Source organism: Pipistrellus hanaki, assembly GCF_964339955.1.
Source record: "Pipistrellus hanaki genome assembly, chromosome: 5".
NCBI classification, from domain to species: Eukaryota; Metazoa; Chordata; class Mammalia; order Chiroptera; family Vespertilionidae; genus Pipistrellus; species Pipistrellus hanaki.
Genome location: NC_140507.1, coordinates 38,551,165 through 38,573,455, shown reverse-complemented (window position 1 = coordinate 38,573,455; position 22,291 = coordinate 38,551,165). Strand labels below are relative to the sequence as shown.

The 22,291-nt window shown below is 38.3% G+C and overlaps 2 protein-coding genes across 15 annotated transcripts in view; one reads left to right on the top strand and one right to left on the bottom strand.

The window, feature by feature from the left end:
* LOC311623000 (histone-lysine N-methyltransferase SETMAR-like) overlaps window positions 1–22,291 on the top strand; it is a 337,010-nt gene that overhangs the window by 256,003 nt on the left and 58,716 nt on the right. The window lies entirely within an intron of this gene.
* LARP1B (La ribonucleoprotein 1B) overlaps window positions 20,006–22,291 on the bottom strand; it is a 79,425-nt gene continuing 77,139 nt past the window's right edge. For all 14 annotated transcript variants that reach the window (XR_014795077.1, XR_014795078.1, XR_014795079.1 and 11 more), the window contains one exon: window positions 20,006–21,283. Coding sequence is in view for 9 of the 14 variants with exons in the window: in XM_084884590.1 (XP_084740716.1) it covers window positions 21,041–21,283 (243 nt within the window). In the remaining 5 variants the exon portion in view is untranslated. The remainder of the gene's footprint in view (window positions 21,284–22,291) is intronic.

Here is a 22,291-nt window from a genome sequence, read left to right as displayed (position 1 = left end):
AGGTCTCAGACTCTTATTTTAAAGTACTGAGGCAATTCTTATAATCAGGCATGTTTGAGAAATATCACACTGATCTTTTCAAATTATATTGTCCATCTTTGACAACCACTTAAAAGAGAAATTGAGCTTTTTCTTGGATAATTTGGGTTTGATTCCCTGTATTTCACTTTGTATCACTTCTAAAACTTCCTGAGTTAAAAGTCAGTTTCACATAAAAACCTGTATGATTGAAAATTAACTTTTGCTCAGGTTTTTATATTTTGATAGCAGCTCCAAGTCTGCATGTTTCTCAGGTGAAATCTATACGTGTGTACTGGTCAATTTCTCTCTACAAGGAAATAAACCCATTCAGATACAGGCAGATTTTTAAAACCTTGTGTGGAGTTGAGGTTATGTTTTCCTCATAGTAATTCTAGATGCTTTTAAGTTGCTTTGAGCATAGTAGAAATAAGTCTATTACAGTGATAGATCTTTTTTTCTCCAGTGAATTAAAAGCAAAAGCTCATCGATAGCTTTTGTGTAGGTTTCATAAAGGTCAGTTATCAATTTGGTAGGTGATATTAATCACACAGATTATGATATATTTGTTGTGGCAAGAGAGTTCAATTAAAGACCACCCAACCTTTCTTTACTGTTTTCAGAGAAGGCTCATCCTCAGGCAGTGTCAGAAAAGCCTGTGTCTCCTCAACACACTCCTGTGTCAGACAAGGAGAACCTGCGCTTTGCATTTGTTCTACCATCACCTGTGACTGAGCACATTGGGTTGCCTGTGATTACTCCATTCAAGAGAGTACTTCAAGTGCTGTGAATACTGTTTTAATCCCAAGAGGTTTTTCTGCCTTGCTGTGTCTGCATAGGACCCTATTATACCAAATCATGAAGTTCAATGTAAGAAGACTGATAAATGCATATTTCTTTTGAAGGCATGATTTTAATGGCTACTAGTACATGATATTGTTCCCAAATACAATTTTGAATGAAAATGTAGGAAATTCTGCCTCCCAATATGGAAGATCTTTGTGCTCTCGGTACATTATATGAATTAACATGTTTCCAGCCTTCAATATCTGTTTCTTTGAATTTGTTACCAAATGCTTGCCATTGTTATGTATTTTAGATTTTTATGGTAGCCACAGACCACTTATGAATAAATTAAAGGAAGTTTGTTGCTTAAAAAAAAAAAAATGTAGGAAATTCCATATAGGGTATAGTGTCAATTTAGCTTAAAGAAAATTGAGGGAAAGGAAAGTTTAAAAACTAAAATAACTGCTTTTGCCTAGTTATAAAAGTAATATGTTCAGAATACAGAAAAGGATTAATAACCCAAAAATCAAGAGTTAAGCAAAGTTAACCTTTTCCTACATCTTTCTCCATCCCTTTTTATGTATACAGGATCATACTCTACTCGCCAAGACTTCAGACTTGAGCCATCCATCCAGTCATGCTCCTGCTCTTGATATTCTGTCAAAGAGCTACAGGTAGGCCTTCCTACCTCCCTTCTTGTCTTATCAAATTCCAGCCCCTGTTGGTGTTTAAATTTGACCTCGTTTCCCTGCCCACTTACCTGCTCCAGCATCCCACTGCAGTCCCACTCCCACTCTTATTGGGGCCCATCAAGGCCAACAGTGCCTCCTCTGCTGCCTGCTGCCAGATCCACATCGCCAACACCTGCTGTGTTTTGTATCGCCCGACCCCCCCCCCCCCCTCACCCCCGTGGTCGGCGCATGTCATAGCAAGCAGTCAGACTCCCAGTCAAGGGGACAATTTGCATATTAGGCTTTAATTATATAGGAGAATAATTATTCCTTGGGCAAAGAATTTTTCAGCAACCTAAAATTTTAGCCCACATTTTATGCTGTGAAATAACTATCTTTTTAAAATTAAACCATGTCAAGGAATTTAAACAGTTTTTGTGCTATAAAAAAAATTGGAGCCTTAGCCATTTTGGCTCGGTAGATATACCATAGGCCTGCAGACCGAAGGGTCCTGGGTTCAAATCCAGTCAAAGGCACATGCCCAGTTATGGGCTCAATCCCCAGTGTGGGGCATACAGGAGGCAACCAATCAGTGATTCTCATCATTGGTGTTTCTCTCTCCCTCTCCTTTGTCTCTAAAATCAATCAAAATATGTTTTTTAAAGAATAAAGTTGGAAAACCAGTGGACTAAATGATCTCTAGTTCCCTGTCAGTTAATGAATATAATTCAAAGGTAGAACTGTGCTATCTTATAAATATCTAGCCATGTTGTATGACTGCAAAGCACAGATTTGTCTACCTGACATCTGACTAGAGTGCAACCCAGACCTGAGTGACTAGCTAGTTAGAAGTGTTTTGCAGCAACTACAGCTTACAGGCTCTCTGGGGTAATGAAAAGAAAAATGGAGAAAAGGAAAGGACTCCCAATTATTTTCTTCATAACTAAAAGCACTCATCAATGCCTTTGAAATCCTACCCAGGGAGTCCTTTGCTCTTCTCTGAAATGTCCTCCCACTACCGCATTAGAGCACACTGCAGCTCCTAGTCTCTTTCAATTATCATTTAGAAAAAGACAAGTTGAAGTGAGAAGCAAGTTTAAGTTTGATCTTGCCAAAGACAAACTGCAGTGTAATCAAAGTATAATGAAGACAGTCCAGCCTACTACATTTGCCTGAGAAGCAATGCCTTACTTTGCCTTTACAACTGTGCTAAAAGAGAAAAGCAAGATAAGAGTAATACGTAGCCTTTTATGTGAGAAATATAACAACAAACTGTTAATTCTTTCTGTGTTTCAGCTGTGTCTGTAGAGGAAAGAGTTTAAACTTCGAAGGGGGTGTGCTGTGTTTTTTTGGTGACCTCAAGCAAGTGTCTGAGCCTCCTTTTCCTCACTTGTTAAAAGGGACTAAGTATCTGCGTCACAGGTGAGAACAAGATAAAGGCCATCAACTCCATAGCATATACTACATATTCCCTTCATCTACTTGACAGGTAGAAAGACATTCAAGTATCTTTTCAGGTGGCATACAATTTTCTAATTTAAAATAACAATTGAAATAACTTTTTGTTAAATTGATAGTCCTAAATCTGAAAAATGTTTCCCACAGTCGATCAGGAACAAAGTATTGATTTATTTAGGGATAGCGTCAATGCAATATTAAAGTTCAGCTATAATGTCAGGAGTCATAGGTCACATTTGTTAATATTCTCACATGCCAAACTCTATTTAGAATCTGGACTCCCATCAGGTGGAGGTTATCCTGAAATCATTTGCATAATATAATCGCTGGATGAGATGTGAAAGATGGAATAGTATGACTATATTAAATTGAAAACGCCTCATTACTGAGCACCTTCATTTCAGAACAGTAAACACATTGTGCATACGTTAACTCTAGGAGCAAAATTGAAAATGCTACATTGCAGCAAAGAATTCAGTGCCATTTAGCTTCAAAGATGTGTCTACATTGTTTTAGTTAACCTTATTTCAACTGCCATAAAATAATTCGGAATCATCTCATAACCCAACTTGTATTAAGCAAAACTAATGATTAGGGTGCTCACTCTCCTGGCAATGGGATTACACACAGGCCTGTGCCTTTTCCTCTCCCTTCTACCTCCCTACCCCAGGCATATTAACCTTGGCTTCCTCATCCCCAAGCTCCAAGGGCCCTTCCTTTAGCTCTATAACTTGTTTCCTAAGCCCATTTCTTTTAGGAATTACTTCTTCCTCTGTGATTACCAAATAAATGTTCTCTTACAAAACAAACAAAAATCCCAACTAATGATTAGAATAGCTAAATATATTGCAAATGTACTATTCAAAGACTTTCCTCACATGACTGAGTCTCTTAAGGCAAATTAAAACTGCAATCATCCTAAATGTAAAAATCTTACATATTTAACATATTATTGAGCAGTCAGAACTTAGTTCAAATTGGAATTTACTATGGCTAACTACATGTCATCTTGGCTACTCCATAATGCCCAGTTGTTAGGTTAAACACTAGTCTAGATATATGTAATTAACATTTACAATCAGTGAAACTATCCTTCATAATGTGGGTGGGTTTCATCCAATCAGTTAAAGACCTTAGGAGCAAAGAGTGAGGTTTCCCAAAAAAGAAGCAATTCTGCCTCAAGACTGCAACAGAGAACTCCTGCCTGAGTTTTCAGCCTGCTGACCTGCCCTGTAGATTGGACTCAAGGCTGTACATCAACTCTTACCTGGATTTCCAGCTGGATTGGCCTATAAATGTCAGACTTACCAGCCTCCACAATTGTGTGAGCAATTCCTTAAAATATTTTCTCATCTATCGGTCTATGTCTCTGGTGAACCCTAATATAGTACTATTTTGTAATTGTTGGCACATAAGATATTTTTAAAGTTTTAGTTCATTTTCATAATTAAATGACAAGTCTTTCTTTATTTAATACTTAATACTTCATCTCATATGCAATCTCTAAACTCTGAAAGGCATTTCAGCCATGAAGTGTAATACTTCTATAAATATATCTCCCATTGTTTCAGATAAAAATCTGAGATAACTTTTCATCTCCTCTCTGAAATAAGATTTCATCAGAATTCATGAGACTGCCCAAGTGGAAAGATGAACACAGTCCTTTTTTTTTTTTTTTTTTTTTTTTTTAATTTGATTAATTTTTTACAGAGAGGAAGGGAGAGAGATAGAGAGCTAGAAACGTCAATGAGAGAGAAACATCGACCAGCTGCCTCTTGCACACCCCCTACCGGGGATGTGCCCGCAACCAATGTACATGCCCTTGACCGGAATCAAACCTGGGACCTTTCAGTCCCCAGACTGACGCTCTACCACTGAGCCAAACCGGTTTTGGCCACAGTCCTGCTCTTAATGATGCTAAGGTCAGTGTAAAAAGTAGAAGAGCATAATGTGTAGTTTTATTCAAAATACTTAAATTGACCCCAACATTGATCTTTTTATATATATATATATATATATATATATATATATATATATATATATATACATATATATATATATACATATATATATGTATGTATATATATATTGGGTTGGCAGCTAAGTAATTGCGGATTTTTTAAAGAAAATCAAAGACAATTTTTTCATGGAACTAAATAACTTTATTCTTTAATGTATTGCCCATTTTGATCAATGACCTTTTGCCATCTTTCAGGCAGCATCATAATCCCACGTTCAAAAAACTTCTGTTTTTTATTAGCAAAAAACTGAATCAGGTACGATTTGACATCATCATCATTATTGAAATTTTTACCATTCAAGGAGTTTTGTAAAGATCGAAACAAAAAGTAATCAGATGGTGCAAGGTCAGGACTATATGGTGGATGTGGCAAAACATCCCAACCAAGCTCCATTAATTTTTGCCGAGTGACCAAAGATGTGTGTGGCCTTGCATTGTCATGATGGAATACAACACCTTTTCGATTTGTCAATTCGGGCCGCTTTTCTTCAACTGCATTGTTTAATTTCGTTAGTTGTTCAATGTAGACATCAGAATTGATCGTTCGGTTGGGTGGTAAGAGTTCAAAGTAGACAATTCCTTTGTAATCCCACCAAACTGATAACAAAACCTTCTTTTGATGAATATCAGCTTTTGATGTTGTTTGAGTTGGTTCACCTGGCCTGCTCCACGATCTTTTCCGCTTGATATTGTTGTAAACAACCCATTTTTCATCGCCAGTTATCAGTCGTTTTAAAAATGGATCATTTTCATTACGTTTCTTTAGCAAATCGCAGCTGCTAATGCGTTGCGTTAACTGTGATTCTTTCAGTTCGTGAGGAACCCATGTATCGAGTTTTTGAACATAGCCAAGTTGTTTTAAGTGATTTTCAATGCATGTATGTGATACATGAAGCTTCTCTGCAATCTCACGTGTTGTACTGTGACAGTCCGAATTGATTATTGCTTTGATTAGGGCGTCATCAACTTCAACTGGACGACCAGAGCGTCTTTCATCTTTGAGTGAAAAATCACCAGAACGAAATTTGGCAAACCAATTTTGACACTGCCGTTCTTTTAAGGCTTCGTCACCATAAACAGCACATAACTTTTTATGAGCTTGTGATGCGTTTTTCCCTTGCGGAAATAAAAAAGCAAAATATGACGAAAATGTTCCTTTTGATTTTCCATTTTTCAACGAACGCCAAACAAAAACTACAAAACAGATCAAAAAACTTTTTTTACTGATTAACAGCTGAATAGCCAACTATCAAATACAAAATGTGTTTTACATTTGTACTACGTCTGCAAACCTAAAAATTCAACTGAAGCCATATATGTGTGAAACCCGCAATTACTTAGTTGCCGACCCAATATATATATTATTGATTATTTACAGAGAGGAAGAGAGAGGGATAGAGAGTTAGAAACATCGATGAGAGAATCATCGATCAGCTGCCTCTTGCACACCCTTCATTGGGGATGTGCCTGCAACCAAGGTACATGCCCTTGACCGAATTGAACCTGGGACCTTTCAGTCCACAGGCCGATGCTCTATCCACTGAGCCAAACCAGTTTTGGCCCAAAATTGATCTTTAAAATAATTTTTAAATTATAAAAGAAATAACAAAATCACTCTCTTTGTGGGGGAAAACCCTAAAATATTGCAGCTAATGTATTACTGAATTAATGCTGCCCAACAACAACCATGGTTTTGTTTAGTGTATCCTCCTGACCTTTTTTCTAGGTGTGATATATTCATATAGCAATACCTGTGGAAACAGTGCAAAGCTTGGGTTCCAGAATCTGTAGACAGACTTCCTAGGTTTAAATCCTATCTGTGTGACTTTAGGCAAGAGACTCACTTCTCCATGCCCCAGTTCTTGAATTTTTAAGAAATTCTAATAGTGCCCAATCCATTGAGTTTTTTTGAGGATCAAATAGGTTCATTTCTGCAAAGCACTTAAAACAGTGTCTGGCAAGTCATAAACCCTATAAAAGATTAGTTATTATCATAAAATCTACCTTTTAAAAATTACTTCATCTCATTTTCCATACAATGATTTCAAGCAGTTCCTTACTACTTAGAATATTTACATTTACCTGGAATAGTTTATTCCTTTTTTATGAGTCGTCAAACTAAAGTACTATGGTTGGGGGGGTGGGGAGCAGGGGAGGGCGGAGTGCTTGATAAACAAAAAAGCAGGTATATATTTGCACAGTTGTCTTTGGATACCAGTGAGTTGCTGCTTCACTGCCTTGAGTGACAAAGGAGACAAATGATTGGTCCAGTTGAAGATGTTTACACTGCAGATCTGCTTCCTTTTGAAGTCCCCTTTCCAGTGCATGTTCTTTTATAAACCCAAAAGGATTAGGATTGCTGCCCAGAGGACAAGGTGAAAGGGCAATGTGCTTCTCTGATCTTCCTGGCATTACCTCAGGCTGCTCTTGGAATGGGGCCTGGCAAGAAGCAGACATTCAGCAAATGTTTTCTGATTAAATAAGTAAATGAATAAAACCTCTATTTTTTTTCATGTGGGGGTTGGGGGAATTTGACTTTTTAAAACGTGGGGGAAGGATTTCTGTATTATCACTATCAATTTCTATGTCTCTGTTCCCTCCCTTTCTTGGATCCTCCCCCTGTTGCATGAGCTTTTAGGAATAGAAGTTGAATCATTATGTATATAGCTCTATAAAGTATCTGGTCATAAATATGAATGAATAATGAACATTTCTAAATTAGGTTTGTCCTAAACCAACACTTTCTCCTTAGGTTAACTCGAAACACAAGCCCCCGAGAGTTCTCTGAAGACATATGATCTCAGATTCCTCCGGGACAAAACCACCCTTTTGAGGCTGAGTCAGTACTAGTCTGCTTACTAACCTTGTAGGAACTGGAGACCAAGGCAGATGTGCCTGGGGCATTTGGGCACTTTTCCATCCGCCAAGCTAGGAAGTACTTAACCAGATGGTCTTTGAGCTGATGCAATTGTGTTCCAGAGGTTATAAGAGAAAAAGTTGATGGCAATCGTATCTGAAAGAGCTAGTGCCTTGTTTCTGTTTATGTGGGAAGGGTTTTCACAACAATCCGCCTTCTCAAGAAGTGTACACACAGTTTGCCTGACCAGGCCCCAGTGGGAGACAGAGCATGAGCTCTGGTCAAGCAGAAAACACGTTTGCACTCGGAGAATAACCACCATCAACACATTAGTCAGGGTGCTCAGAAAACAACAAACATACCATGCCTTACAAGAAAGGAGGAGGAACCCTGGGTCCTCGTGAGAGTTCATATGGATCCCAAGACTAAATGAAATGAATCTTGTCTTCATCTAAATGCAGTTAGTAAAGGGACAGGGTGGAACATTCCAGCAGACCCAGCAAGGTTACTGAACTTTTCAGTTTTACAAAGGGTACTATAAATGCATCGACTAAGTAGGGACAGAAGTTAAAACATGCTACTTACTATCAAATGATTGCTTCCTCTATTTCCGATTCCTTGCAGCGCTCACATTTGTTTAACTCAATTGGCAGAAAGGAAGTCAGCAGCAGATTATGGGACCCAAATCCATCCCTTCCACTAGATCTGAGTTCCCAGAGAATCCTGGGGAAGACAGGGATGATCTGGTTAGGGCAGAGTGATGCAACTCCAAGAGAAAGGAGGGGCTAGGAGAGCATTTTTTAAAATAAATTATTTTCCTGCTTTCATTCCTAAGAGCATAGAGTTTTACTTTCCTGGTGAGATCACAAAAACAAAGTGTGTTAACTCCAAACTCTTAGGCATTGACTCTTCAGGGAAGGTTACAAACTATAACTCTACCCTGCCCCATTTCGTTTTGCATGAGGCATTTAAAACGGCATTCAAAATGCTCCTCCAACTGGCGCTTTCTTTCTGAGCATGGACTTCACAATCATCATGTCTTTCCTTGCAGTTAAGTTTCGCAGATGCCTTATCGTGCTAAAATCGTGTACCCTTAACTTCATGTAAAGGGATAATTTCACAAGTCTTAACCCATTTAGGACTTATATAAATAATTGCCCTAAGTCAGTGGTCAGCAAACTTCGGCTCGAGAGCTACATGCGGCTCTTTGGCCCGTTGAATGTGGCTCTTCCACAAAATACCATGGCCTGGGCAAGTCAATTTTGAAGAATTGGCATTAGAAGAAGTTTAAGTTTAAAAAATTTGGCTCTCAAAAGACATTTCAATTGTTGTACTGTTGATATTTGGCTCTGTTGACTAATGAGTTTGCCTACCACGGCCCTAGGTTATTCAAAAGTCAGACTCTGTAGATGTCTCCTCATACAAAGCAGGGCCTAAGTTGATGGGACTCTAAAACTGAGTTTCTTACCTGGTCATCGATGGGGATTTTGAAGCAGCCAAGAAATACGGAATTGAAAAGGTCAGGCAGATACCCTCTCTGGAAGCCCTCAGCCCATCTGTAACATCCTTCACAAGGATGGACATGAAACCTTTCAACACAGTCCCTTTGCAACCATACAGAGCAGGTACATATTCAAACATACTCAAGATTACATATATGGCTTTTCCCTTTCCTTGTTACCCAACTTGATCTCTATTTTGACTTTGTATTTCCCTTTGCGATGGATGTTAAAATGGGCCTAAATTCTTTGTAGCTCTTTAGATCAACAGGTGAAATATTTTTCCACCTCTTGAATCTAGATTAACCCTGTGACTTGCTTTGACCAACAGAATATACTGAGCCCAGCCTCAAAAGGCCTCACAACTTTTGTTATTAATACTCTTTGAAAGCATCCACATTGTGTGAGGAAGACGGGGGTGAAAGGCTTGTAGAGAGAGAGGCCCAGCCATCCCGTCTGAGGCACCAAGCATGTGAGCAAAGCCATCTTAGATGATCCACCCCAGGCAATCCCCAGATAGCTGCAGCTGCATGTGCGACCCCAGCCCACTGCCAACCCACAGAAACTATAAGCAAGTGAAAGGTGGTCATAGTGTATGGTAGTGCTATAAAGGATGGGAGGAAACCCTGTTAGGATACTATATATTTGCTAATAGCACTTCATAAGGAGACTAGAATCCGGGTTCTAGTTCCAGCTATGCAGTGATCCTTAACAAGGAGCTTATTTTCATTGATCCATAAAAAGAAGACTATCCCCCTGCCCTGCAAACCTCCCAGGGATCTACTGTGACTCAAATGGCATAGTGTGTGGCAGTCCTCGGGATGCAGTGAGGCACTCTAACATGGGAACAGTTATCACCCACGTGACCTCATCCGGTCACTGTTAAGTAGGGTTTTCCCGTCAATAAAAGTTCAAAGTCCCAAGGTCATCAGTAAAGGTTGTCTAGTCTTAGTTGAATGCTTTTTTAACCCATCACATTTCATGTCAACACCAAGAGGAAGTTAGGCTCTGCAGTGACTGCTTCAGTCCGTCCATTTCATACAGGCTAGTGTGAGGGCCCTGTCCGAAATGGGCAGGGCATCTGGGGAAAATATCTCCTAAACCTGAAAGAAAATACACTATTGCTTATTCATTTACCAGATTGCCTTTGGCTGTGTAAGGTTCGAGGCGCAGGAAACGGGAGTGGGGGACTGAGATATATTAAGAGAGGAACTTTATGCCGCACTAACGAGTGAGAATCATTACGGAGGAAGGTAGAAAAACCAGGATTAGAGGAGGACCCAGCCCGGCTGCCCAGACTGGGGAGACGGCGACACGTGCAGCAGGGGACATGCGGTTTGAGGGGAGGAACAGAAAGGGGTGGGCCCAGGGCACTCTGCAGGCGCTGATTGGTGGTTCAGTGTCTTGGGGATGTCCCAGCGGCAGACGCAGGTTACGTCATACCCCGCCCACCAGATGGGAGAAGGGAGGATCTAACAGGCTGGTGAAACAGCCAGGGCTAGTCACAACAGGGGTCCTTTTTTAAAAAACAAAAAAACAAAAGCAAAAACAGCAAAAGCCCTCCCCATTAGCTGTTGGTTTCACTTTAGAAGTGATTGCCAGGACTCAGGCAGCAAGTTGTTTGGGGGCCTTCCTGATAAGATTTACACGCAATCCACAGAAGGAAGAGAGAAACCTCATCTTTGCATGTTAATTATGGAGGACAGATGGCTCTGTGATTATTCAGCCATATGTAGGTCAAGACTAAATGAATTAATAAGCAACTTAATTCTCAGCTGCCTCTAAGAGCTTATGGGGCATCTATGAACAAACAATTGTCATAGTATCCTGGGAAACAAGAGATGAGAGCTGGAGAGAGATTAAATTTCCTCACTGCACACTTAGTTCCACAGCCTGGGAAGGAACATCTCCATCTCTGCCACACACTGTCTTCTATATTGTATTTGGGATGTTAAAATGAGTCAGCCTGGCCAGTGTGGCTCAATGGTTGAGTGTCGACTGATGAATCAGGTCACAAATTGATTCCTGGTCAGGATCAGTGCAGGAGGCAGCCGATCAATGATTCTCATCGTTGGTGTTTCTCTCTCTCCCTCTCTAAAATAAATAAAAACATTTTTCTAAAAAATGAATCAAAAGTTATCTTTGTTTCCTGCATATAAACTGTATAACTGCAACTCATAGGGTCTCTCTCACTTTTTAAGTTAATCTTTCCTTAATTGATCATGTTAGAGCTGAAAGCAGAGGGAACAAAGCCTCCAGCCATAAGGAGAAATGTAACAAGACAGGTAACACATGCTGTGGACCAGAGAAGGGGTTGGGCAACAAGTTCTGAAAGGACTCCCAGCAGTAAGGGTTGCCCAAGGCAGAGCTTGAGCTAGATCTGAAAAGGCAAATAGCAACAATTAAAGGGAGAAGAGAACCAGGAAAACCACAAGCAAAAGGCAGTAGCAAGCTGTGCAAGACAAGCAAGGGATGGGAATCCAGCCAGTATGACCAGATGACGGCAAGAAATTAGGAGACCAGTCAGTACAGGTGGTTAGCAGCAAGACAGCCTGGACAGCTGCAATACTGTAAGGTTACAGGAGAAACCAGTCTTTCCTCTTCCCAGCATTCCTGCCAGAGACCAAAGAACAGAAACTAAAAGCCCTCCAGGAGTTTGTACTGTGCGAGGAAGGCAGCTTCCTCCCTCCTCTCTGCTCCGTCCACACTTCCGGTGCCAGTTACTGGCCCTTGCCAGTTTCCCTCTGCCCCTAACCAGGCTGATCTCTCTGTAGACCTGATTGGTTTTCCCTTTTCATCTCTTCCTCTTCTATGGCGAGCCATTTGTAACTAACGAGAGGCCTACATTTGTCCAGCTATCTCTGGGTGAGCAAGTTTAATTTTCTGAGCAAATGGTGAGCGATACAGCCAGTAGTCAGATCCAGCGCTACTGGTATTAACACGCATTTTGCCCTTTCTGATTCCTGGGTAGTTGTGAGCTGGTCTGGAGCACTGAAGGGAAAGAAAGAAGTTTAACTTCTCATCTCCTGCTTGAAAACCAAACACTAAGCTGCTATGATTTATCTTTATAGCAAAACCAAAGGGATGTTAAGATAAATCAATGGGAGCCAAAACCGGTTTGGCTCAGTGGTAGAGCGTCGGTCTGCGGACTGAAGGGTCCCAGGTTCGATTCCGGTCAGGGGCATGTACGTTAGTTGCGGGCACATCCCCCCGGGAGGGGGTGTGCAGGAGGCAGCTGGTTGATGTTTCTCTCTCATCAACATTTCTAGCTCTCTGTCTCTCTCCCTTCCTCTCTGTAAAAAAATGAATAAAATATATTTTTAAAAAGATAAATCAATGGGAATACATCTTCATTTCTCAGTCTTGTGAAGTAGTTTAGGAACTTTTTTTTAAAAAAATAAGTCTTTTAAAATATATACTATAGCACAAAATTCAAAAGGAATAGGGCAAAAAGTCTTCCTCACACTTAACCCTCCAGTTACCCAGTACTCCCCATGGGCAACATTATCACTTTCTTATTTATCCTCCTGGGTTATTTTATTCATATACAAGCAGATATGTGTATTTTTTAACCAAAAAGGTAGAATCCTATGCTGTGTTGCTTGCATTTTTCCTTTAATATAACTTGGGAGATTATTCCTTAAAGAATATCCCATTATTCCATATCAACTGTTAAGTTGCCACATTTGATAGAATCCCATTTTATGGTCATACTCTTAACATCAGTCTCTTATGGATAGTCAAGTTGTTCCTAATCACAGGTTATTAAAAAATGCTTTCATGACTATGCATTTGCACACATGTACAGACTATATTGGTAGGGTTTATTGATCCATAAAATGATCCATATATTGATCCATATGTGATCATCTTATTCATTTATGAGATTGCCTTTGGCTGTGTAAGGTTCCAGGAGCAGGAAATGGGAGTCGGGACCAAGGTATATTAAAGGAGGAAGTTTATTCTGCACCTACTTAATTCCTGGAAATGGAATTGTTAGGTCAGATGGTAAGTGCCCTTCAATTTTTGAAAGCTATTTCTAAATTTTCAGTCATATAACTTTTGTACCAATTTATACTCCCAAGAACAATGGCTAACACTTTTCAAAGTATTGTTCTCTTGTGACTCTCCAATCCCTTTCTAAATGCAAGGACTCTAGTAGTAAATCTAAATTTTAAGGTAGCCAATCCTACCTAATAAATATGCAAGTTGACTCTTAACTCCCATGACAAAGATGGCGGCACCCACAGCCAATAAGGGAATATGCAAACTGGCATGACAAGGTGAGAGGTGGAAGGCGGCTTGGGGCCGGAGTGAAGGTGGTGCCGGCAGCCAGGGGAAGGAAGGCCTATTCTTGCATGAATCTTTGTGCATCGGGCCTCTAGTGAATATAAAGGTCAGGTGACACCAGGTAGTTTCAAGTGTATGTGCCCTGTTTACCAGGCATGACTTTTGCAACCCCACAGCCCTCCCCGCTTCTGCTGCAGGCATGGCCACTACTATTCATCTGCTGGCTCAGTAGGTCCACACTGTAAGCAGAAATATTATGAGGTAAAGAAACTGCCACACTCAATGTGTTGAATTCTCTTAGAGCATTAAAAGAATTATAAGGGAAACAAACACAGGTGGCGGCTGACCTAGTTAACTCTGATATCACTTTGGAGCTACTTAAAATAAAAGTCCCGTGGAACACAAGGAAGGACATTCATAAAGTCAATGCTGTTTATGGTGCATATAAAATCATTACCCTAACATAAAAGCAATTTTTTTAGTAACTTTGAAATCTGACAGCTATTTTAATTGCATGGTTGACTAGAATCAATATAAGTTAAAGCATATCCATGCTTCCTTCTTGTTCCTTTACATATTGGACTTGCCATCCTTCAGTATTCTCCCAAATAAAGTCCTTTTCCACCATGTAACAGAGCTTCTTACTTTGGTTCATGCCTCATGTTCTAAAATTATCCCTTCTCCCCAAATAAAGTTCTTTATTATTCTTTTTTATTGATTTCAGAAGGGGAGAGACAGAAACATCAGTGATGAGAGAGAATCATTGATCTCCTGCATGCCCCAAACTGGGGACAGAGCCCACAACTTGGGCATGTGCCCTTGACTGGAATCAAATCATATCCTGCATAGGGACTGGATATTTATGATGTGGCAAATGTAATAGATTGCCGTGATGCTGGGTAAACATGAGTAAAATTGTTAACTGAATAAACAAAGGGAAAGAACTACAAGTGAGACATTACCATAGTTCAGATTCATGAACTGGTGAGTGCTTACTGCACGCAGACATCATGTTAAATGCTTTACATATAATCTTTAGAATACTATTAGGTAAGCACATTTTGTAGATGAAGGACAGTAACTTAGTGAGGGGAGCCAGGATTCAATTCATGTTTCTAACAAGTTTGGAACAATAAATCCTAGTAGTAATTTGATATAAGTATTATCTCCCCCAAAGAACCCATAAATATACAAAATTCTACATGCTAAATTTTGGAATTTCCCTTCTCAAAGCTGTTAAAAGTCAACCTTACCTTAGAATATACTCAAGGGTAGTCAAATGGAAACCAGAAAGGTTTAACATTAACATCATCGTACCATGATTATGTTCATATTGTAATGAAGATCTAAGAATCTTAATGAACCCTTAGAAAGGTACTCAATTTTGTAGACCTGGAATATTAAAAACAAAATCAAAACAACAAACAGTACATCTGCATTTTAAATGAAGCAAATATGTATAGAATATTGGTAGAAACCATTCTATTAACCAGACCATGTCTTAACTGGCCTAGTTAAAAACAGACTCACGGTCAAGAGTATGAAGCCAGAGGTTCTTCCTGTTAACCAACCACATGGCATATTCCCTTCAAACTGTTTTTCAAGACTAGAATATCATTATTTCTAAATAATACTATAGTATTTTCTATTGACAATGATACTACATTTTCTAAGCATATTATAAAATGTTCAGTTTAGTTTTTATTTTACCTTACCTATTTGTGCAAAAACATCTGTAAGAGTAACATCTAGTATTAACTTTCTCAATTTCAGGCAGGATCCATTCGCTAACTTGCTGTGTGATTTAGCTACACAGCTTATGTTAGCTAGACATTTAAACAGATGTAGTTTACAATTTCTGTGTGTTTACAACCTGAGAGTTCATCACTAGTAAGGCTAATGAAGCACTTCAAACTCTTTTTTTTTTTTTTTTTTAGCACTTTTAAAAATATATTTTTATTGATTTCAGAAAAAGGGAGGGGGAGAAACATCAATAATGAGAATCATTGACCAGTGCCTCCCACAAGCCCCATACTTGGGATTGAGCCTGCAACCCAGGCATGTACCCTTGCCCGGAATCAAACCTGGGACCCCTCAGTCCACAGGTCTACACACTATCCACTGAGCCAAACCAGCAGGCCACTTCAAATTCTTAAGTGAAAAGACAAGAAAATAAAGCAATAGTATTTTTATCTTTAACCATATACAAATCTTAATGTTGTTGCTGTATTTACTAATAACTAAGCACTACTTGACATTGCCCTAACAAAGTAATAAGGACTTGTTAGGAAAGCAAGAGTAATTGATATAATTTTATGTCACCACAAGATGGAGTTAGAGTTCTCTGAACACACACACACACACACACACACACATACACACACTCATTCTGTCAAAAGACTACAGATTTGACTTATTTCATCCTGCCATCTAGTGGCAATAAAAGTAGGCATTATTCTATCTCAGCAATTTTCAACCTCTTTCATCTCATGGCACATACTAATTACTAAAATTCTGTAGCACACCAAAAAATTATAATCTTGCCATTCTGAAAAAAAAAAAAATAGGTATGATTTTGATTCATTCACACTAGGCGGCTATTATTGTGTTGTCTTTTTTTATTTGATAATCCAAGGGGAAAAAGGTCAGTGCCCCTGACTAGTTAGGTATTGCATGCTTTAAGAATTCTTTCCGCCGAAACCCGTTTGGCTCAATGGATAGAGCGTTGGTCTGCAGACTGAAAGGTCCCAGGTTCAATTCCGGTCAAGGGCATGTACCTTGGTTGCGGGCAAATCCCCAGTAGGGGGTGTGCAAGAGGCAGCTGATCAATGATTCTTTCTCATCGATGTTTCTAACTCTCTATCCCTCTCTGTAAAAAATCAATAAAATATATTTTTCTTAAAGAATTCTTTCCTCTTTCTGTGTGTGTCTGTCTTTCTGTCTCTAAAAATCAATTAAGAATTATTTTTTTTTTAAGTATGCTGGGAAGCTCAGTTGGTTAGAGTTTTGTCCTGATTCATCAAGGTTGCAGGTCAGGGCACATATAAGAAGCAACCAATGAATGCAAAAATAAGTGAAACAAATTTGTTTCTCTCTCAAAATGAATTTTAAAAATTAAAAATCCTTGTGGCACACGAGTAGAAAATCACGGCTGTATTGAATGTCTTCCTTATGCAAGAGGAAAATAAAGATAAGCAGTTCACAAGAGCTAAGAAATTAGTTGAAAGGCAAGATTAAATACAGAAAGGAAAGTAGTAATATCATTTAGCACAGTGGTCAGTAAACCGCGATTCGAGAGCCACATGCGGCTCTTTGACCCCTTGAGTGTTCTAATGCCACTTCTTCAAAATAGACTCGCCCAGACCGAAAACCGACTTCTGTGCATGGGTCACGAAGTTTCAATCGCACTGTACATGCGGGCAAGCATGTAATATTTTGTGGAAGAGCCGCATGTGGCTCAAGAGCCGCGGTTTGCCAACCACTGATTTAGTATAACAGCAAAAAGCATGAGAGAGTGTCAGACAGGAGTACCAAGCTGCAAATAAATTAAAAACTAAAAACCTCTTTCCCTAACTATCAGTAAAGTGTTTGGTCCTTTCAAATAAGCTAGGGCCATATTGGGGTGAGCCCTCAGTTCATCAGGCGACTAGCACTGTACCGCCCACACGGACCCTGCACTCATCCATACTATGGCCTCTGAGCTCACCTGCATCTACTGCATCCTCACTCTGAGGATAAGATCAATGCCCTCATTAAAGAAGCCAGTGTAAATGTGAACCTTTGTTTTTTTTTAGTTAATGCTCACCTGAGGATATTTTTCCATTGATTTTTAGGGAGAGGATATTTTTCCATTGATTTTTAGGGAGGAGGGAAAGACAGAAAGAAACATGGATTGGTTGCCCCTTGCATGCACTCCAACCAGGGCTGGGTTGGGGAGGAGCCTGTAACCAAGGTACATGCCCTTGACCGGAATCGAATCTGGGACCCTTTGTCCTCAAGTGGACACTCTATCCACTCTGCCAGACCAGCTAGGGCAATATTGAACCTTTCTGACCAGCCTGTTTGCAAAGGCTTTGGCCAATATCAACAAGGGGAGCCTCATCTGCAGTGTAGGGGCTGGTGAACCTGCCCCAGCAGCTGAGCTGTACCAGCAGGAGGTCCTGCCCCTCCACCACGCTGCCCCAGCTGAGCAGAAGAGAGTGAAAGCGAAGAAAGAAAAATGGAGGGGTCTGAGGAAGACATGGGCTTTGGTCTTTCTCACAAAACCGCTTTTGTATCACATTCAATAAAAAGCTGAACTCTGCAAGAAAAAAATCAATTTTAAACATAACTTCCTTAATCCCTTTTAGTAGGAAAGTAGTTTTCATTTAAACTTTTTAATACCGCTGCCTTTGATTTTTCTATAAAATAAAAAAGAGACAGAAATGTTATTCTTAAAAAATACAGTTAAAGAGGACAGAGCTGTGTTTTATTTGTAATAAGATTTCCAATATATGCACTTATTTTAGGCTAATTTTCCCAACCCCTAACTTTTGTGATACTGTCCTATTATCACATAGTGCCAAAAAAATCAAATAAACACATTAGTACAATGTTTAGAATCATTATTAGCAGTAATTGGTAGTTACACTGTACTGGGATAGAATGAACCACCTCAATAGCTTCTGAGGCCAATACATTCTATCACCACAATTACTTTAGCAAACCTGGTTCCCTTCATTTCTGCAACATCATGCAGAGTTAGTAATCAAGTTTGCACAACACTGGCTTTTGTATGAAATAAAATAAAAAAAACAAAACAAAACTGCAGCCCTAACCAGTTTGGCAAAAGACAAAGAGAATATTAAAAGCAGCAAGAGAAAAACAGTTACCTACAAGAGATAACCCATACGATTGTCAGCTGATTTCTCAACAGAAACTATGCAGGCCAGAAGGGAGTGGCAAGAAATATTCAAAGTGATGAATAGCCAGAACCTACAACCAAGATTACTCTACCCAGTAAAGCTATCATTCAGAATTGAAGGGCAATAAAGAGTTTCACAGATAAGAAAAAAAGCTAAAGGAGTTCATCACCACTAAACCATTATTATATGAAATGCTGAAAGGTATTCTTTAAGAAGAGGAAGAAGAAAAAGGTACAGATAACAATTATGAACAAATACATATCAACAAGTGAATCTAAAAATCAAGTCAATAAAAAATCTGATGAACAGAATAAACTGGTAAATATAATAGAATCTGGGGCATAGAAAGGGAGTGGACTGACAATTCTCGGTGGGGGCGGGGGATGTGGGGAGGTGTGGGAAGAAACTGGACAAAAATCGTACACTTATGGATGAGGACAGTGTCGGGGAGGTAAGGGCAGAGGGTGGGGTGGGAACTGGGTGGAGGGGATCTGGGGCGGGGGACAACTGTAATAATCTGAACAATAAATATTTATTAAAAATAAAAATGATTTATCTAAACAGATGTTATTTAATTGCCGATTATAAAAGCCCAACCTTCCCACAAGCTAGAAATATTAATGGCATAAAAAAATAGTAAAAGGCTCACCTCCATGTAAGAAAACAGGTTATTATGCTATATATATATATATAGCATGATACCAATTTTGTTTTTTGTTTTAAAAAGATACTTTATTTTATTCTTTGTGCTTTTCTAAGTTCCGCAATGTACAGACATTAACTTTATAATAAAAATGTGATAAAATTACTAACTTATTACACATCACAAAATTCTTGATTACCATGTTTTCATATAAAACATACAATTTTCCAATCAAATTTAGGTAAGTACAAAATCTTATATTATAGGTTTCTGAAGTGTGTGTTCAACACAAAAGGGATTTGAGAGAAAATTTTAGATAATTTCAAAAGATAATTTAAAAGGAATAAGCATGGTTTGGAAATTTCTTACTGAAAAGCCAAAGCTACATATCCTAATTTTTTTTAAAAAACATTTATTATCCTAATCCATTAGTTTTGCATTGTCTATCCAAAACTCTAAGTAAAACTTACTTTATTTTCTAAATATTCAAATTTGACTGTTTCTTAAAATTAAAACATCAAAATGACACCCCCCAAATATTAAATATTATAAAACTGAAAATTATTATTTATGCATGGGAAATAATCTAATTAACATCTCTTATCAAATAGCCCATTTATTAAAATAAGATTACAGTATTTTAATATTGCCACTCCATAGGATCGAGACACCAAAAAGAAAATAATAAATTAATTCAATGTATTAAACCAGCTGTTACTGCCAATGTAAGAAAATATGCACTAAATAAAAATGGATATGTTTATAACTGAAACTTTATTCACAAAATTTAATGGTCTTCTAATAGCAATATTTGAATATTATAGCTAAACAAAAGTAATTAAAAATCAATTCAAATAACTTAGAATAAGTGCTTTATTTTTTTAATTCCCACAAAAACTGAAACTATCATTTACATCAGTTGCAATAGCAATAAAAATTAGAAATCAAGGTACTATAACTCTTGAAAGTACAAGCATAAAAAACAAAAAGAAACAAAAAGGAAATCTAAGTGCTCCTTTTAAATTGAAGGTAATCTGTTTATGATATAACCCACCTGCAGATGTACAAAGAGCTGATGCATTCAAAACAGTGCAAGACTTAATTTAGGACAATATTCCAACCCAGTTTTCAGTACTTTTCAATTGCTTTTGCAGGTTTATGTAGAATCACACACACAAAAAAAAAAAAAAAAAAAAAAAAAAAAATCACTCCTAATATGTAACCAGCTAATGCCATTTCACAATATTCCACACCAACACAACAGTAACTATAGAAATCATCAGGTTAAACTCACAGGGTAAAAAGTAAAATCTCTCATCCAAAGTGCGTATGCTTTAATATAACTGCAATATAGTTCTACTTTCATTAAAACAAAAAACAAAAAACAAAAAAAAAGGTTTTCTTTAAATTACACATCTAAAAGCAAATGTATCATTTCATATTCTTTTTCTGAATTAAAAAATATTTACGTAATCTTCCTTTGCTTTTAATTTTAAATATGAATTGATAGTGGGGTAATTAGGTTCTTTAAGAAATCTCAATAGATGAATACAACATACTATATCTTCTTTAAGAAGTATGACCTGAAATGTTAGGCATTCCTTGTGTTGTTTTTGAATATATTTAAGGAATGCTGTTCTTGTAAACAATGGCCTTGAAAAAGAAATACTGAGACCTATTCATTAATAGAGGATCTCTATAATAGATCACCAAAACTATCCTGTTCATGAAGTCAGGGAAAACATTTTTAGAATTTATCTTGCTATGGAAAAAAATGGTACCACTTTTCTTCCTTTTTCTTTTTTCTGATCATCACAGTTAAACATCAGAAGGTTTTCCCAAATAAATATCGATGTAAATGTTGATTTCAAGGGCAAGCAACTTTCATAAGCATCTACTTCTCAGACATTTCACCATTTGTGGAGACTGAGGCAGCACTGTTCTGGTGTGAATTGTCACTGGAGTCCTGTGACATATTCCTTCTGGGAGAATTTATTGGAATCTGAAGTTGACTGGCAGATGCAGGCTTAGCAGCATTTGGTGACTTTGTGGAGGAATGAGATGGAAGTCTATGATGATCACTCTCTGAACCAGTAGATGAATGTCTTTTTCTTCCAAATTCCTCACTAATAGGGGGCTGCAAATTATGAAAGACAACACAGTGACGGTTATACTATTTTTCTTCCATTTAAAATCTAAGGTCAGGAAATTGTGCTTCAGCAGATTTTATTAGTATACAAAATACTTAACAGCAATTTAAACTTGAATGTCCTCCCAACTGAATCATCTTGCTAGTATTTTTTCATTCTTTCACTTAACACATGTTTATCAAGCTTCTCTTATGAACTACACAGCGGGGCATAAGTGTAACCTTGGGTTCCTTGCTTCAAGAAAATGTTTCATAGGGGTTATTTTCCATCTTTTTTCAACTTCTGTTAAATGTTAAGCATTTATAACTCTAGTTCCTTCCTCAGCCCTAACCTCCTATCCTAGGCTTGCTTAAATGGTAATGTTTAACAAACAGATAAATGGAAACAAGGGGAGAGGGAGGGCGTATACCAAGTCAAACACCTTTAGCAAATTTGAAGGTTTATCTCAAATTTCTAGGACAAGGACTGGAGAGCATTATTGATAGTACTAAATTTAAACACTTTTAAACATAAATATCCAGCCCCTTCAGACTGCAAGCACAGAGAGGCAGGCAGTAGACAGGTATCCTGCATTTTAAAAAATCACTCTTTTAGGCCTTTTACAGTGACCAAGATTTTAGAGCTCAAAAGGACACAACAAAATATTTTCATTTGAAGACAAGTTAAGACCATAACCTCCTTCAGCAATTTTCTATTGTATTTGAAGGTGGAGGCCTGAATTCTTAGCTTCAATTCAGAAAGAACAAACCACTATTATAAAGACAGCAGGGATGTCTCTGTGACAGAACTGGATAGGCCACTCTAGAAACACAGCTCTTCACTCCATGAACTTACCTCTGGGCCATCTAACCCAGCAGCTGCCAACTGGTGGTCCATGAGTTCTGAAAGGTTGGTGACCACTGATCTAATCCTCTTAGACACAAAATTTCAAGACACATTACAGTACTAAGTAGTGGTGAACCTAGCCTTCCTTTCATCTCTCTTTTCTACTCTTT